General features: G+C 40.8%; 1 protein-coding gene across 1 annotated transcript in view; it reads right to left on the reverse strand.

Annotated features, from left to right (window-relative positions):
• Window positions 1-19,825, reverse strand: part of VWA8 (von Willebrand factor A domain containing 8) — a 3,458,065-nt gene that overhangs the window by 3,274,033 nt on the left and 164,207 nt on the right. Inside the window, exon 3 of the mRNA XM_044071701.1 lies at window positions 18,659-18,789. Within this exon, the coding sequence (XP_043927636.1) occupies window positions 18,659-18,789 (131 nt within the window). The remainder of the gene's footprint in view (window positions 1-18,658; window positions 18,790-19,825) is intronic.

Consider the following 19,825-nt stretch of genomic DNA (forward strand, 5'->3'; position numbering starts at 1 on the left):
GGCTCTAGGTATACCCATCACCTCCTCACTGCACCTCAGGGCCTGGAAGTCCAAAACCACCTGGGTCAGATAAGGAGATTAAAGATTAGGAACAGGGAAAGGACCCCTAGCCGGATGGGCAGGGGATGCAAGAAGCCTCAACTCAATTTGAGCCTTAAGGAAGGACAACATCATCCTGCCCATGTCGGAGGGGAGCAAGCTCCTGGAAGACCTAGAAGAGGCAGAGGACCTAGCTGGGGACTCATGCCTGGACCCAGAGGACCTCCTATGCCTATCAGAAAATTGGCTTCTGTGCCTGGGAGTTGCAAAAGGCTGCCCCATACCAGAACCCAAAGGAGAGTCCCCAGTTAAAGATGGTGGGATCTGACATGGATCCTGGATCCATCCACCTCACATCTGAGGACAACTGAGGATCCTAGCGTTTAGAATCCAAATGCCTCAGATCCAAGGAGGTTGGATCCGTGGTAGGTCTAGTCTTGGTTGGATCGAAAGGTCTCGATCCGGAGGCCTTGGATCTGGGAGTAGTCTCCTGGAACCTCAGGTCCAAAGGCCTCATAGCAGAGGCCATGGATCCGGGGGTGGCTTTTAGGGACCTAGGATCAGAGGTCGTTGGACCTGACAACACCAAGGCTGGAGTCGGATCCAAGGAGTTAGGATCAGACAGCCTAGGCTTCTTCAAGGAAGAGGACCCCGAGACAGAAGGAGCCTTCCTCTTATGGTCAGAGGGACCCAGCCTGGCCAGAGACTGGGCCAACAGACCCCCCCCCCCACTGAACCAAGCCTTTCAGAAACTTACTGCGCTGCATGACCAAGGCCCTTGGGATTGAATGCGGCACAAATGTCGCACTCAACCTCCAAGTGGTTGGCACCCAAACAACAGATGCACTCCTCGTGCAAGTTCAGCATGGGCATCTTCCGACCACACGAGGAGCACGTTTTCAAACCTGCTGGGTTGGCAGACATAATGAGAAAACAAATCGAGTGCCAAAATCCAAACACACACCAAAATTGTTAAGCAGGAGCCAAGCCAAAGTCCAAAAGCCAGCAGAGACAATCACAACACAAAACTACAACACTAGCAGGAAAAAGTAATGAAAGCCTAAACTAGAAAAATCTTTTTTTTTTTTTTTTTAAACAAAGAAAAATGGCACCCAAAAGGCTTAACAAAGGAAAGTATAAGAATAATTAGATGTGAGGGGAGGATACAAGACACAAGACTAAGGCTAGAACTCTAGACTGCTACAAAGATTCAAATTCTACAGAGAAACACAAAAAAAGAAGGTATAAAATTTAGCACTTATCCCCAGAAGAGACTCAAGCCAAGGGAATCACGTCTGATGCAGTAAGCAGCAAATGAGATATGGATGATTAGAGGGCAGCAAGGGACTATGGGAGTGGGAGGAGCTCGAGCCTAGGATGTGTCTGATACGTTGCTGGCTTGGAGCCGATATCGGATCCTACGACCCAGGAGTGAGGGATAGTGACATGGTTAACATCAGATCATATGTTTCCAGCTACCTGTTTCTTCCCCATCACACCTCCAACACGTGCAATCTACCTGAGGAAAAATTCTTTAGAGTCTGCTTGGGGTATAAAAATACCTATGCAAACACTTCCAAGCAAAAGTCTAAACCTTATAGACTTTGTTGCATACTTGGGAGCCATGCATATGCCCTCCTATGTGAACACGATTACTCTTACAAGATCAGCAAATTAAGTGGTTTTTTTTTTCCTGTTACCCAGCATTGCAAGAAAAAAAAAAAAAAAAACAAGAGGATGAAGTTTTGTTTATTCTTTCCTGTGAATTTTAAGCTACTTTGCCATCTAGACAAAGATTCTGCAACTCTCCTGATGCTGTTCTTCTATCCCTGAAGCAAGTACAGGCTGAGAAGGAGAATCAAATGAGATGCACAACAATGAAGGTTACTACAGCGTTACAAGGGAGTAATGACACCGTTCTCATTGTTTCAAACATGTACGGCTGTATAGCCCTGTTTCAAAAAGTTGTGAAACTATAACGTTTCAGACTTACAGAAGGTGCCTGACTTAAAGAACTGCATTCAATGAATTTTAAATCAGTTTTTTGATCTCTAATTCCAGACATTACTGATTTTCCACCTCTGATATCTGCATAACTGCAGTGTTTTGTTTGATGCTGGGAGCCACTGGTATTATTTTACAGTGCTCAGTTTTGATGAGTCTCTGATTAGGGGACTTTATGTCAATTGTTTATGCCAGCGCTATTCTTTTTACAGAAGAGTTTCAAGAGTTTTCTGAAAGCCAGTTACTCAAATGAAAGGAGGTCCATTTACTTTTAAGGCAGTTCTGAGTTCTTTTTATTAGTGGAGCAGGCAATTGCTATTTTATTAGATGATACTCACTACATAAGGCAGGTATGTTTAGGACACAAGTAAGAGTAATCATAACTATATATTTGTTGATCTATTTAACTCCCCTGCTCTGGGGACTGTACTAGCTATCAGTTTGGTTTTATATACTTAGCACACTTGGGAAATGAGCAGTATTTATACTTGAGCAGCATGTATTCTGTGTCAACTTCTGTAGAAGTACTTGTGATTCACCCCTACAGTAACTGCAGGCTTTGTTAGGTAGTGGTTAATGTTGAAATGGGTGGTGCTCTGTTCCCTGTTAACATACACTTTATGAAAGACTGCTTTCCAAAATTAAACTGTTAGCTAGCCCTAAGAAGACATTTAGAGGAAGACAGTTTGCAATGGAGCAATTTAAACTCTTTTTTTTCCTTTCTCTGTTTCCCAGAAAAAGCGAGTGACAAACTGAGCACCGTCAAGGCATAAAATAAATTCTGATTTTATTAGCGCTTTCGGAGATGTACATACTTTCCCATATTATGGTTTAGACTTTTTAATTTTTATGTATATGGGTCACATTCACTATTTTGTTTTCTGGTATTTCAATACTATAATACTCAAGGGACTTATAAAACAATATAAAATAGATTTATTATATTGTATATATATGCTTGTTTTTTAATGAAGTCTTTTATATGCAGAAAAAGTATTGTCCTTTTGAACAGTGCTTCACATTTTTTTGAACTGGGCTTAATACTTGTCTCTTTAAAGAAAGGCAAAGAAGAGACTAATTGTTTTAAGTGATTAATTGGTTGTATATATAATGGTACTAATTGATTTGCTAGTTGTCTGAAGAAGGGGAGGCATTGCTTCTCCGAAAGCGCTACTAAAATCAGAATTTATTTTATGCCTTGACAGTGCTCAGTTTGTCACTCGCTTTTTCTGTGATTACTTAGTTTGTTTGCTTTCGTTTAAGTTTTCTCTATTTCCTACTAATCCTCTGCCGAGTTAAATGGGTTTGGTTTCAGCAGGGTAAACAGGAGAGGAAAGGATTTTTTGTGTTCTGCAAGCAGTTCTTACCTGCATTGTCAATAATATGGAATAGTGCTAACTTAGTAGGAAGTGCCCATTGTTTAATTTGGATAGGATGTGTTCCTTACCATTGCTCAAGCTCCAAGCAGGTGTGTCTGAAACTTGTAGATTCTGTCTGGATGGGTTACAACTTGTTCAAGTGATGATTCTCACAACAGAAGCACTGCCAGCACGTTTCTATTACAGTGCCGTCAGTGATTCACTGCTTATAACCAGTTGTGTTTGTCTAGCTGTACCTCCAAACAGAAGCAAGTCAAACTGATTCATTGAGGAAATGGATAAAAAGGTTACGTCAATTTTTTTTTTTTTGGCATGTTCTCTCGCTTGGACTGTGCTTGGGAACTAAGAAGTAATCTTACACTGGAGCAATGTTGTGGAACTAATGTCAAGTTCTTCTATTTGTAATTGTTATCTGTTCAATAATAGCTATTACTTTTGATATGAGGCAACAAGCAGCTAAATTCAAGGGGTGTGGTGTAGAATTTTTACCATTAAATGCTCTTGTTTTTTTTTTTTTTTTGGGGGGGGGGGTCCTTTTAGAAAGTAACTGTTCTGAAACATGACCACTATAGGCACTGCTTCTTTTATATTAAGACTCAACATTTTGGAGGTAAACTGTAATACCTTTTTTTTTTAATTTCTTGAGTATTGTGCAAAAGTGATGGTCAGTGGATGGTTGTTACCTTTCTACCTTTTGACGTACACAAACAAAAATGAAATCTGAATGCTTACCATAATGATACATGTGTTGGAATGTGATTTATCTTCCTCTGCCTATAATACTTGATGCCAGCAGGATTCAGGCAGCTCAGCACATAAAATGTTCCTCGTCCACCAAATTCCTCACCTTTACTCACAATCCTGTGCAAGGAAGGATATCCCTCTTTAAATCTCTGTTAGTCCGTGGAAAAGGAAGCACAAAGAAAGAATAGGAACAATTTTATATCCAAAGGCATGAGGAAAGAAGAAAGTGCATTTGAGAAAGATGAACCAAGAACAATCATGAGAAGGACCACAATGCTACTCATCTGTTATGCTAAGTGCACTACTTTCCTGACTTCCTTAATGCCACATATTGAGAAATATGTTGATTAGAGCTCTCCCACTGTGGAAACTGAGCTGAGAAATTATTGAAAAAAGCCATTAAATGTTATTAACTTAGGTAAAAGTCCATTACTGGTTGGAAATTACATTGTCTAAATGCCAGCAAAGAATACATTTGGAAAAAATGAGCAAAAATCAACCAGAAAAGGAAAATTAAGAAACTTTGACTATGAATAACCCTGCTGTTCTTCAGCAAAATGCAATTCAAGTTTCAGCTTTAGTACAGGAGACGGCTTCCGGTAATTTAGAGGAAAAATAAATTAAACATATTCAGAGATGTTTAAAATAAATGAGGCATGGGAAGAATATATGAAGACAAATGACAAAAAGTTGGAAACAATAGAAGAAACGAGTAGCTATTACAAGAAGTAGAAAAAAACTGCAAAAAACAGAGACTGAAATGAAAGAAAGACTGGCTAAACATGAGGCTTCATAAAAACTGTTTCAAAAAATAGAGTTAAAAGAAAGAGCACACAGAGAAAAACTGACATGTTCTGTTACACCACAACAGAGAGATGAAGAAATAAACTACATTACTTTTATAATATTATAAGTAATCAAATGGACTGGTGTTTCATAGCAAGATTTGTTAATTGTGAAGGCACACTGTCTGCATTTTCCAAATCTGGCCATGAGAAAGCAGACAAGACCTATAGTAGTAAGGATGCAACCTTACCACAATGGTTCAGTGGCACAGAGGGAAGAGTTAACAGATCTGACAGATTATTCAGGACCAGTGACACACTGAATGTATTCAGGTCCTGGTCCCTGGAAAAAAAGAAGGAAGACTCTTTCCTCTATATAACTACTTGTATTTGGTTTTCTAGCCTCCCTTATAATACTAAGCATGTTCCCTGAAAATATGTGCAAGGAAGGGATGAATGCTAGACCATCTAAGCTGTCAGCCTTAGGGCAGTTGAAATAGAATACATTACGGACCATTTTTTCTGGGTCAAGAGGTCCCTATGCTGAGGCAACATTCTTGCCTTTGGCCCTGCCACATTAAGCAGCAGGAAGAACCAGTGTTGCCTGTGACAAAAGAGTGCTATCAGACTGATATTTCCTTATCCCGAAGTTACGGATCTGGCTTGCCGACTTCCCTTATCTACAGTGTTCTAACATGCCAGAGGCTGTTCACCTTGGAAACCTGCTACAGATATGGGTACGGCCAGGTGCAAGACTAACATCCTGTCCCCTGGATTTTCAAGGGCTGGTGAGAGCACACCTGACACTGCTGGAACTGCTACACTTTCCAGGGTGCGGGTCCCTCTCTCAGGGTGAACCCATTCCAGAGCACCCTGCTCTTAACAAAGAAAAGAGAATGTTCCAATGGCCCCCCCTGGCTTCTCTGGGATCATTTGCATCACCGCACTGGATGCCTCAAAGCTTGCATCATCACACTGGACGTGTCAAGGCAACAGTCTCCACAGCTCCAGATTCAGGGATCTGAACCAGACTCCCTTTCGATCGGTCAAGGGAGATGGAGGTCATTGCCCGTCCCTTCTAAATGGCGCTCGCCTATCTCTCAGGACTGACTGATCTATGTTCAACTGCTGTTCACATGGAACCCTTCTCCACTCCGGCCTTCAAAGCTCTCATTTGAATACTTGCTACTACCACCAAGCTCTGCACCTATGGCAGCTCCACTTGGGCCCTCGCCCTGGGCTTCAATGCCACCACAGTGGCCCTCCTACTCATTGCGGCATAGCCCCCTGGGCTCCCAGTGCCGACGATGGCCAGGTATGGGCCCAATGCTCCAGAGCCATCCATTTTCAGGGCTAGTTGATTCGGCAGGTAAGTTGTTACACACACCTTAGCAGATTCCAATTACCATGGCCACCATCCTGCTGTCTATATCAACCAATATCTTTTCTGGGGTCTGAAGAGCATCGTCATCGAGTGGCTTAACCAGGCGTTCAGTTTATCCCACAGCACCAGTTCTGCTTACCAAAAGTGGGCCACTGGGCGCTCGCATTCCAAGCCCAGCTCCAAGTCAGCAAGTCGGGCTTCTTACCCATTTAAAGTTTGAGAATAGATTGACATTATTTCAGCCCCAAGACCTCTACCCATTCGCTTTACCAGATAAAACTGCGTCCACCGAGCACCAGTGGGAGAACCAGTGTTGGCTGGACCAAAAGTGTGCTAGCAGACTGATATCTGGCTTCCACACCCTGATCTTCTGCAATATCCTGGGAATCAATGTAAATGAGGGGAAGGCACACATAAATAGATCTATCCAATTCACAGAAAAGGAATCTATTTTTCAGGCTGCAGGAGCTCCTGTTCAACAGCAGAACTTACTCAGTTGCCTGTTTTTTTGGGAGGCAAAAAGGTCTGCTTCTGGCACACCCCAGTTATTTATCAAACTGAGAGAGATTTCTCTATTTAACATCTACTTTTGAGGGTATACCTGGGATCTGCTCAGCCTGTCTGACAAAATACTCTCTTGTAAAGGAATGTAGGTTTCCCCAAAGATCATGTCTAACAATCTCCCAAGTATGCACTGTCAAAATTCATAGGATATAGGAGTTTTCCCCACTTGTTCACTGATTTAGCACATGACTGCGGTGACTTTGGTAAGAATTTGGAGGGTCTTCTGTATCCAAATCTGTTTTAATGCATTTTCATTCACATTTACGTGAATCTTTCTTAAATTCTTTTCCCATGTGCCCTAAACTATCACGTGTTCCAAACTATCAAAGATCCCACACACCACCCCCACCCTGACTAAGTTGGAGGAGTCTATAGTGAATGTCCTGAGTTCCCTGGGCTTGTCTGAAAGGTACGCCCAAGTTCAGCTATACCTATATTAATTAAACACAAGAGTGCTTTCTTTATGCAGAGCAAAATAGGAGTATTTCGTTATTTAGTGTCTGGGAATGCCTGACACCATCTTTTCACAAGATACCACTAAGTTCTTCCTCAAACGCAGGTATGCTTGTACTGCCATGAATACGTATAATGCTATGTACCTCAGATCCCTGAGAAACTCCCTTACTGTGCCCACATCCTTCTCTAGGGTTGTTTGGAAAAACAGAGTCAGGGAAAGTAATTTGTCCTATGGGAAGACATGCTAATGCAGCCCTCAGAAACTCCTATTTCTCGGCTGGGGGTATGTTTGACTTTTGGAGGTTGAGACAGAGAGAGAGACAGAGACTCAGTATTTGAATAAATGCTAGGGTGAAACTCAGGGGCTTATGAATCTTCTCCTTGGAGCCTGATTTAAACTAGCAGTCATCTGACTACAGGCAGATTTATATGCCCCTTTGTCCAACAAAAAGCTGTTACTGGAGCCAGGCACTCTGTTAAAGCCCAGGGTGCAGCAGACAAACCATTGGGTAATAAGGTAAACTGGAAATGATCTCCCTCAAGTTCGAATATTAAGAAACTACTGTGGTCCCTGACAATGGACATATGTAGGTAGGCATCTTCTAAGTCCAGATGGGAAAATAGAAGCAGAAGGCTTTGAAACATCAGCATTTTGGAGTAATCAAGAACTAGTTTAGTCCTAACAAGTCTAAGATAGGTCTCCATATGTATACCTTTCTGGGCACTGGAAAGAGTCTTTACAATCCTGAGCTTTGTTTCCCCTCTTTTTACTCTCTCTCTCTCTCTCTCTCTCTCTCGGACCACTTGTCCAGCAGATATTTTAAAAGAGGTGGGAAAAAGGTTATCTTATCTTTTGATATTGAAAGCCCTGGTTTATCTGACCTTTTGATAGCCAATGAACACCCCTAAACTCTGGTGTGCTTACCAATGGAAGTTTGTAGCCTTTCCTCAGTATGTTGAAAACCCATGGGTCCTACGTAATGCTTTCCCATTCTGTTACAAATAGTCCTAAATGTCCTCCTATTTTCCAAGAGCATAAAAGAGACGGATGGTCTAGGTTTGGGCTTAGAAAGGGTTGAGGTACGATGTTTTTTTTTTGGGGGGGGGGCAACCTGGTTCAGTCATGGCTGCTCTCTCTTTAAGGGTCAAGACTGAGAGGGCTCCCAGGTTTCTCTTTACACTTTGTTTGTCGCCTCTTCCCCTTGTTGGGCTTGCTTCTGTCCTGTTTGAGATAGAGAAGCTAGGACTGAAAGGGTAATTCCTGCTTTACTTCGGTGCCAGTTGCACAGTCTTTCCTTTATCTTCATTTTTTTAAACATTTTCAAAAAAGGAACATAGGTCATGCATAACCTTGTTTCCAATGCATCATATACACACTTTTTTTGCAGTGGTTTGCAACTGCGGCTGATAATTCACACAATTTCAGCGTCTCTTGTTTCAGATCCTTATATATAAATCCTCTGCCTTGGACTTCATCCTATCCAACAGGAACTGTTGATAGTTAAACATACAGGCCTGGAAGTTTCAGGCTTTGAAGGCTAGCGGAGCAGACATATGTGCTTTCCTCCAAAGAAAAACAGTACGCTACTCTCCCTGTCATTAGGAATGGGATGAAGCCAAACAGGATCTCTTACTGGATTCTCAAAGCATCACAGTTGTATCACCCAGAGGATTCTTGTAAAGGAAACTGTGAGAAACCTTGCCCTGGTAGAATTGATCAGAGATGAAATAATGAATGCATCTACCAGGACGTCCATTACTGAAGGAACAGCTAAACCTTTTCCGTTTGGCAAGCCCATGAAAGTTCTATATCTTAGATGGAGTATATTCTATAGTCCCATTAGAACTCCTCCTTCATCTTATGAAAGATAACCCCCCCCCTCCAAAGATCTGCTGGTGATAAAGCAAGTAAGATGCCCTCAATATCAGAGTCATATATGAGAGGAGGAAAAATCTGGCCCACACATGTCAGCTCTTCTACCTATGAGTCTGGGGTATCAGAATCTTTCATAGTAGCAGTTTTCAATAGTATTTCTGGCACCGAAGAAATTTCCAAAGCTGCCTGCTTAGACTTCAGAAACCTCATAAAGTCCTAAGCCAGTTAGAACAAATCCTGATGACATGCCTGGGACATTAGAGTAGGCTGCAGATCTGCTAGGTCTTGACTGATTTTGGCAGGTCTTGTCCAGTGTACCAGCTTGGACTTTGGAATTTTGTCTCAGCTTTTCAAAACAAATCTCCTTAGAGGGTCTCAGTTCATGGAAAGGTGATCAAGACTTGAACTACGTCTCCAGGTAACTTCTGTTCCACTAACAACCAGTGGATCCTGCTCTTCCCCCTCACTAATCACAAACTGGGTGCTGGCAGCCAGAGTCTGCAGAAAGACCTCAGAGCTGTCCAGCATCTTGGGAGCATCAAGCTGGATGGAAATGCTAGAAACAAAAGACTTGGTAGCCTACATGTTAATTACATCGGAGGCCACATCTAAATCCAACTCTAAAACCACAGGGCTGCAAAAGCTTCTCGCCAAATTCAGGTTCACCAGCAGGACTGCCCTCAGCTTCCTGTTGCATCTTCTAATGCTGCTTCTTCAAACATTTAAGTTTCAGGAGGAGGTTCCCACAGTCCTTGACTGACACCATACTAGTATGGGGGCAACTGTGTACACTCTCGTGCAGTGCATGTTCCTGCAGACATTCTGCTGTCCTCCTGCTTTTCCTCAGCATGAACCAAGCTCCGTACAGACAGCTGTTTACATCACGCTCTGTGCTTAGGCAGAAAGAACAACAATTGTATAAGTCCTTATGTAGCATATGTTTTGCACAACCTAAGGAACAAAAAATAAATTAGTCTAACCAAAAATCCAAAAGAAGGAGGCAGAAGTGAAACCAAGATTATTTTATTCCACAACAATGAGCTCTTTTGTCAGAATTACATGGACTTCATCAGAAAAAACTGCCACTGAGCACACATCTCTTTAAATAAGTAACAAGTCACATGTCAAGTTAACAAAGAAGCTAGTTGATTAGTGTGCCTTCTCTGCAATTTAAAGAACCCTTTACAGTTTTTTGAAAAGCCATACACATTAAGTCATAAAAATACAATCAATTTTTGTGTAGCCCAAAGTAAGTAAAAACTCTAAAGCTCCTGTTATTAGTGTGCAAAACACAATATGCCACTAAAAACCTTAATAACTGAACAAGATTAACTAATAGAAGTCTAAACCTCAAAATGCACTCACTCGAGGCACTCCTTAAAATGGAGAACATTGACATCTGTGCAGTGACAGAGACCTGGTTCAAGGCTCCAGAGAGCACCCCTGCATTACCAGGTTATAATTCATACCACACCTTTCGGCCAACTAACATGGACCGAAACACTAAAGGAGGACTCCTCTCCATATTCATTAAGGATATCCACAACTCCAAGCTAGTTGCTCAACATAACACATTATCCAAGTGCAACTAACACTGGGCAAGACTGCAATCCAGGTTGTAACTTGTTACAGCTCCCCCGCCATGCCCCAGGATGTCCACTCCACATTTCTTGATATACTGGACAATATTAAGGTACAGTCCAATACACTAATAATTGACGATTTCAACTACACCACCATCAACTGGGAAAATTACTCATGTACCAACTCATTTGTTCAATGTTTTCTGGAATTCATAAATTCCAACGCTTTGGATCAACTTGCCCATACCCCCACCAGGGGCAGCAATATCCTGGACCTGATCATTACCAATATGGGCAAACAATGTTCCACACCAGAGGTCAACTCCTCACTGGTCAGATCTGACCACAAGCTAATCACCCTAGCCATCCATATCCCGCCCCCACCCCCATTAAGGAAACCACTGTAAAAAACCTCCAAAGCCAACTTTGTGCTTCTTAAGACAGAAGTGGCAAACTTCTTGACACCCTTATAGACCGAAAATAGTGGTATGACTGCTGAATCCTTTACAACTGCACTGTATAAGCACATTCACGAGTGCATGGATCATGCCATCCCCAACAGAAACAAGACGCTATCCTCAAAAAAAAGGAAGCCAATCTGGTGGTCCCCTGCCATAAATAAACTCTATAACAGAAGGAAGAAGCTGTTGCAAAAAAGAGTAAAATCCCCCGATTACAGAAATTCCCTGGTCAGCCTCAGTAAGAAGCTGAGATCGCTCATAAAATCCTCCAAAGCTAGTTACAAAAATAAAATCACCACTGATTCTAAATACAGCCAACAAAGCATTTTACAGCTATGTCAAGAATCTCAATGGCAACACTCAGATCTGCTCTGAGCTACAGTATAATGGCACTAGTTACACAGAACCAACTGATATTGCCAACATTCTGGCAGATATGTTCAGTGCAAGGGGCCCTTCTTTATACCAGAAGAAGGCAAAACCCCTGTAATCATGGAAGCACAAGTAAAGACCGCACTCTCCAAAGCCAAGAACAGAGCATCCCAGGGACCACACAACATTTTAGGCTGTGTTCTGCACGTACTACAGAATGAACTAACACCTCACCTAAGTACCATGTTCAATCATAGCCTCACTTCTGGATTTGTGCCTACTGAATGGTGCACAGGGACGGTTATCCCACTCCACAAAGAGGGTGCCACCAGAGACCCCGGGAACTATCGCTCCATTAGCCTGACGAACCTGGTCTCAAAGGCCATGGAACGTATCATATTGGAGCTTATAAACAAAGACATATGTAACCTCCAAACTCTGGACCTCACTCAGTTTGGGTTTGTAAAAGGTAGATCATGTCTCCTAAACCTGACTGACTTCTCTGAAGCAGTCAACAGAGCTGTGGACGAGGGTAAGGTGATGCACACAGCTTATCTTGACCTCGTCCAGTCTTTCAACACCATCCCCCACTTTGGAATTATAGATAAACTCACTAAACTGGGCATAAATCCCTATGTCACAAGATAGGTGGCCAACTGGCTCACTGACAGAACCCAGACAGTGAAAGTAGCTGAATGCAAATCTGACTTCACACCAGTAACAAGTGGAGTACCACAGAGCTCAGTCATGGGTCCTCTCCTGTTTGGCATCTACTTCTCAGAAGTCCACGCTAACACTGCAGGTCTTTGGCCAACAAAGTTCCCAGACGACTGCAAACTAGGAGCCATAACAGAACTGCCTAATGATGTGGACATTCTACAAAGGGGCCTCACTGAGACTGATGCTTGGTGTCAAACTCATAGCCTCAAGCTCAATACCAAGAAGTGCATTGTCATCCCCTTTGGGAAAGACACTGTACCCATGAACTACCACATAGGCGGTACCTACTAAACACCAAAAGTGTGATAAGAGACCTTGGGACACAGATGGACAGTAGTCTCTCCTTTGAGACTCACATCACCACAGTAGTCAGGAAATCCTTCTACGTGGCACACCTCATCACAAAGGGGTTCTCCTCTAGAAAAAAAGAGGTCACTGTTCCTCTCTACCAAACCCTCACCAGACCCATTATAGAGTACAAAGCCCCGTTTGGCATGTACCTCGCAAGACATCTACAACAACTGGAAAGGCCTCAGAAATACCTCACTAAGAGGATTACTGGCCTCAAACAGATGCCATATGCAGACCATCTCAAAAAACTCCAGCTCTACTCTGTCGCATACTCAGAGGCGACCTCTGCCTAACATACAAAGTCATGTCCAACCCAGACCTGTTGGACATGCTACACTTAAAGAAATCCCAAACTCTCCAAGCCAGATGCTCCAGGGACCTAAACCTTGTCACCACAATAAACAGAACATGCTGGCGGGATAGATTCCTGTCCCAGAAACTTCCCATGCTCAGGAACACACTACCCATTCATGTCAAGCAAAGCTCCTCATTAGCCCTCTTTAAGAAAAATCTTGACAATTGGATGGGAAATAGGAAATTCACCCTGGGGATCATTTCTGTGGCTCTGCTTGACAAGGGCACAGGAAAATAATTTTCTTGAGTGGCGAAAGCCAGGGAACTTTTTTTTGGCTAGGCTTATATAGGCCAGAGGGCCGATAGCCTAGTACCCATCTATGAACCAATGAACCATTGAATATAAAAGTGACAGAATATAAATACTTGGAACAGCAATTCCTTCACTGTTTTTTGCCTCACTTTGTAAAATCATGATTAACCCCCTCCAACACATGTTCTAAACAGAACAGTCATGTCCATATACAAAAAATTCACAAGTGTGTGTAAATATATGTAAGCACATTATGAATCAAATAACAACTAAGAAAAATGAAAAGCTAACCAATTATGTGACAGTTAAGAGCATTTAAGAATAGGATTTACTAGCACCAATATGACATATTTATTTATTTTACATTTGTTGACCGTCTAGTCTAACTGGATACATGTCCACTTTCAGTAGAGGCTCGGGAAGAAAAGCTCCAAGACACATACAAAATTCAATATAGAAAGTAGTAGCAGACCAAACTTAAAAAAACAGCTATTGTTACATAAAAAAAAAAAATGTTATTAAAAAATACAAAATACAATACTCATAATGAGTATAACATGAGCAGTAAGCAGCAAAGGGTAATGTACAAGAGAGGGTACTATATATATATATATATATATATATATATATATATATATATATATATATATATACACATACACATAAATTTGATTTGCAATAACATGGTATATTGATTCTTTAAGGATAAGACTATAAAGACGTAGAGTGATTATTAGTGTGAAGGAAGAAAGTTAGACAGGGATAGTACAGGAGCATAACTAGTGTGTATTGAGAAATAGTTTTAGATTCTTTTTAAAAAGTGAAAGAGAAGTCTGAGTTATGAGTTCAGTGGGTAGTAGATCCCATAGTTTTCCAACAGTATTAGAGAACAGGGAGTCACCTGCTGAGTTGTTGGATCTGCAAGTATTGATCAGCAGTTTGTTTGAGGAGCGTAAGTTCTTGAGATTATTGTAAGGGGTAATGAGGCTAGTGAGTATTGGTGTGTTGGTGGGTTGATACAGGGTCTTGAAGGCTATAGCTAGCTGGTGAAATTGAAGGTGGTTTAGAAACTCTAGCCAATCTAGTTGTTTTAGATTAAGACAGTGATGAGTTCTGAAAGGAGAGCCTGTAGCAAATCTAACAATTTTATTATAGAATGTTGCCAGTTTGTTGAGGTTGTTTTTAGAAAGATTAGTGTATTTAGGTGAAGCATAGAGTAGAGTGGAGATTAAGTGAGTTCTGGCTATAGCGGTCCTAGCTACTGGTGTAAGAAAGGGTTTGATTCTATAAAGGGATCCCAGTTTTTGTTGACTGATTTTATTGTGCTGTTTATATGAGTATCAAAGTTGAGGTTGTTATCTATTGTTATTCCTAAGAGTTTAGTGGTTAGGTCGGGAGAAATAAGAGTACCATTATTAGATGCGAGTGTGAAATGTATAGGGGTGAACTTTCGGGCTGGTGTGAAGAGTAACAGTTTATTTTTGGGGGGTTTAGGAGGAGGCAGCAGTTTGAGAACCATTGTTCTACAGTACTGAATACTTTTTGGGTAAGAGACTGTAGTTCAGTTTGAGAAGTCGCTGAACAGATTATAGTAGAGTCATCTGCATATTGAATACAGGTGGTGTGTAGAAATGCTGATTGAAGGTCATTAATATACATGGAAAATAGGAGTGGGCCTAATATGGAGCCCTGAGGAACACCAAGGGAAATGGGAAGGTGCTTAGAAAGTTTATTTTGCCAGAGTACAGCCTGCTGTCTATTTTCTAGGTAAGATTTGAACCAATTTATGGCTAGAGGTTCGAGTGAAAGGGATTTCAGTATGTGTAAAATGAGTTAGTGATTAATCATATCAAAAGCTTTAGATAATCAATTAAGACTGCAGAGGAAAGAATAATTTTGTTACGGTTTTTGTTAATGCAGTATGTGAAGTATAGCAGGGCAGTGGTGGTACTGTGGAAAGGTCTGAATCCATGTTGACAGTTGGCAAGTAAGTTGTTATGGAGAAGGTGGTTAAGTAGTTGCTTATGGATGCACTTGTCCATTATTTTTGCAAGAGGAGATAGCAGAGCTATAGGATGAAAGTTAGAGAAGTCACTGGAGTTCCCACCTTTATGTAGTGGGATGATATGAGCAATTTTCCAGATAGATGGGATAGTTCATTCACTTATGGTTCTCTTGATCAGAATGGAAATGGGATAAGCAATGACTTTAGCTCCTTTTGCAGGAATTCTGCCGGGAGTTGGTCAGCTGAGGGGGTGGTAGGTTTTAATTTTTGGAGAAGGGAGCAAATAAAGGAAGTAGACACTGGTTGTAAATTAAATGATGGAGATGGGTTTGTAGTAGAAGTAGGCAGATTTGAGGTATCAGGAGATAGATGGCTAGCAAGAGTTTGGATGGCGTCTGTGAAGAAAGAATTGAAGGCATTAGCAGTATGTGTAGGATTCTCGGGGTTAGAGCCTAGTGGGTTGGGAGTGATAGATTGACCTGGGTATAGAAGTTTGTTAATGCTAGTCCAAAACTTTTGTGGTTCCTTGTGGTAGGTTTGCTGTAATTGAGGTAAAAGTTCTTTTTGTCTAACAGGATGGCTTTTTTGTATTATTTTAAGTTGCCTAAAGGTTTGGTGATCTGCAGGATTCTTAGTAGTACGCCATTTTGCCCAGGATTTGTTTCTGAGAAGGATTTTTTGCCTAGTAGTATTTGAGAGCCAAGGGGGCTGGTTTAGCTTAATTTCTAACAGAGCGTGTTGGGGCGTGGTGGTCCAGGATGGCTAAGAATGTGGAATTGAAGTATTGTACTGCTTCATTGAGTGGGAGAGATTTTAGTGGTGACCAATTACATTGCTTGAGTTCTGTTTGGAAAAGTTCTGGGTTAAATTGCTTTTTGGTGCGTACTGTTCTGAAAGTGTTAGGGTAAGTTAGGTTGGTTTTATGTCTGATAATATAAGTTAGTGAATGGTCACTTAGGTCATCTGGGAGGGTTCCTACTTTGTAAGTTTGATGAGGACTATTAGTAAGTATCCAGTCCAAGGTACTTTCTTTGTTGTTGGGTCTATTAGTTCTGATAGGGGAGTTAATAGTTTGTGAGAAGCCATATAGTTTAATATGGGTGGTGGGGTGTGTATTACTACAGGACTTCCAGTCGATATTAAAGTCTCCTAGGACTATGGTTTCTTGTGGGAAATTAATAGAAAGCCAGTTAAGGATATTTTCAAGTGTATTAATGTTATTTTCTGGTGGAAGATATATACAGATAATATTTATGGCTTTACATGAGTTGACCTGAACTTTAGAGATAAGTATTTCAGCACTACTGTCTAAAGGTGGGCTAAGACTTACAGTGCTAACTTGTAGCTCTGCTTTATAGAGGATTGCTACCCCTCCTTCCTTTTTGACTGTGAGGTCTAGTCTAATGATATTGTAACCAAGACATACATAGGATGAAAAAAATGCACTTAGTAAACATGTAAAAGCACACCCTAGGCATTATGTTAAATATTGTGTTATTGATTATGTTGACCTAGTTTCCACAGGGATGATTATTTAGAGTACAAAGAACTTAAATGACAGATTGCATGTAATGCCACAGAACCACCGGGTCTAAATGAGAATGTTTCCCAAGTCAGCTTCTTCAGGCTGAAGTCTGCCTATTCTTTGTAATTATTTTTAGCAAGGTTAATCTTTATACAGGAACTTGAACAATTATTTCCACAATAACAGTATATAATGTGTCCTGTGTTATGTCAGATGTAGTTTTCTGTCGTTAAGGTTATATGTTTATGTTAGTTTTTCATTTTTTTCATTTTTCTTTATTGTTATTTTGATTCATGATGTGCCTACACATACTACTTACACACCCTTGTTAATTTTTTGTATATGGACATGGCTGCTCTGTTTAGAACACAGGGTGGGGGACTTATTCATGATTTTACAAAGTTAGAAAATATAAACTGTGAAGGAATTGCTGTTCAAGTATTTATACTCTGTCAGTTATATTCTGTTAATAAATCTTCTTCAATTATAAAGTTTTTAGTGGCTTAGTGTGTTTTGCACATTAATGTCAGCTGCTTTTGAGTTTTTTATTTAAAAAAGTATTTGGGCTACACAAAAAATTGATTGCATTTTTATGACTTAACAATGTGTATGTTTTTTCAGAAAACTGCAATGGGATCTATAAATTGCAGAGAGGACACACTAATCAACTAGCTTCTTTGTTAACTTGACATGTGAATTGTTACTTGTATTTAGAGAGTTGTGTGCACAATGCCAGTTTTTTTTTTTGATGAAGTCCATGTAATTAAGATGAAAGTGCTCACTGTTGAGGAATAAAAGAATCCTGGTTTCACTTCTGCCTCCTTCTTTTGGATTTTTCACAATCTATACAACTGTTTTCCTTTACATTTGCCTCAATATCAGAATAATTATCAGACACTGACAATAATATCACTAATACAAGTCAACATCAGAAAGAGAGTCCCCTGTGGAGTACTTATCCTTCTGTGTAAACAAACTGAACCACCATAACAACAACTCTTACACAGCATAAAACAACACTGAACTTGATCTTAACATTGCATCAACCAATGCCCCTTTTATAACACTGACGTCCTGATGTCCTACTGCAAGGGCGATGGCTAAGGCCATTGGAAGAAAATATGGTTCTGGAAAATGGGCTGGCTGTAGGATAACTGCAAGCAGAGTATCCCATTGATGATAATTGCAACACTGAATAATTGTACAATCAATATCTGCATTTTTTGACAGCAGTTTGAAATGTATTAAGGGTGGTAAATGCAACTGGACTCTTAGGATTCACAGTTTTTATAATTAAAGTATCATTTCATTCTAGCACCTATCATTCTATTCATATCTGATAAGCAGAACTGTTCCCAAAATCTGAACTCAGTTTTACATAAAATTCCACATTACATGGAGATGTTTTCAAAAGGTCTATTTTATATAATCGAAGGTTCAACTCTGCAAACCTGTTCGCTCAACCGACAAGAGCGAATGTTCACTTTAATGAATGTTCACATCAGCAATTTACTACAACAGGGAATAGAATTACTTGGCCAACATAGTGACCGTCACACATACCGCAGTATGTCAAATCCACCAAGGTGGGAGGCTGCGCCTCTCACACCCCCCCCACCTATATATACCAACTCCAAGATTGCACTACAGTGGGGAAAAGGGAAAATTTCCTGATGTCAGCCAATTAATTCCATTCCCTAAATCACTGATCTGAACGTTTGCTCGAAGAACAGAGGTTCACTGTGTTGAACCTTCGATTATATGAAATAGACCCATTTTCAAAGCCACAGCAATGTAACTTACCAAATACTGCATGGCAATTGACCGACGAAGAGGACCTGGAGGTCCTATTAAAAACATATCCTGTCCGAGAAGATCCTTTTGCATGATCCACCGCAAATGTTTTATTATGGATTGTGCTGATGCATCAGAAGCTGTAAAGGGAACAGAAATAAGCAAAAAACACTTAAGATTCTTCAGTGGCTCCATGACAGAAAGGTGATATACAAGTTAGCAACATTAAGATGTGCAACAAAAGATCAATGCGATTTAATACCATTATCAAAATTCTACATTATATGCAACACATTTAAAATGTTTTGCCTCCTGTAATCTCAACATGAGGGACTATGCCCTCCACACATCCCCAATAGATATGTATATGCATATGTACATGTTTGTACATTATATATATATATATATATATATATATATATATATATATATATATATGTATATATTATATACATATACACACACACACACACACACACACACACACACACACACATGCATAAACACACACACACAGACACACACAGACTTATGTATATAATGGGTATGTGTGTGTTTATATACATATCCATCCATCCATCCATCCATCACCCCCTTTCCCCATTTTTGCACACAGTGTTGAGGTATCCCTTCAACAGCGACAATCATCTAGAGCCAAGTTTTACACTGCCGGGTGGTTAGCCCTGCTGCAGTAGCTCTTCCACAACACAAACATACACCCTCACAGCAAACCAAGTTAGGGTGTCCAGTCCAACTACTGCATATCTATGGAATGTGGAAGGAAACCAGAGCACCCAGAGTAAACCCAAGCAAACGCAGGGAGGACATGCAGATTCCACACAGAGGGTGCCCCAGCTGAGAATTGAGCTAGAGAGCCTCTTGCTGTGGGGAGACAGCACTATCCGCTGTGCCACTGTACACACACACATATATGTATATACACACGCACACACACACACACGCACACACACACACACACACACACACACACACACACACACACACACATACACACACACACACACACACACACACACACACACACACACACACACACACACACACACACACACACAATCTCAAGACTGTCATACCTCAGATTAAGGTCTTTATCCAAAGTACGATAATCTCCATCTTTTATTCAAATCACATCAGTCACACATTAGTGACTACTTA

Source organism: Protopterus annectens, chromosome 5.part0, assembly GCF_019279795.1.
Source record: "Protopterus annectens isolate FY-2018-M chromosome 5.part0, PAN1.0, whole genome shotgun sequence".
In the NCBI taxonomy this organism is placed as follows: domain Eukaryota; kingdom Metazoa; phylum Chordata; order Ceratodontiformes; family Protopteridae; genus Protopterus; species Protopterus annectens.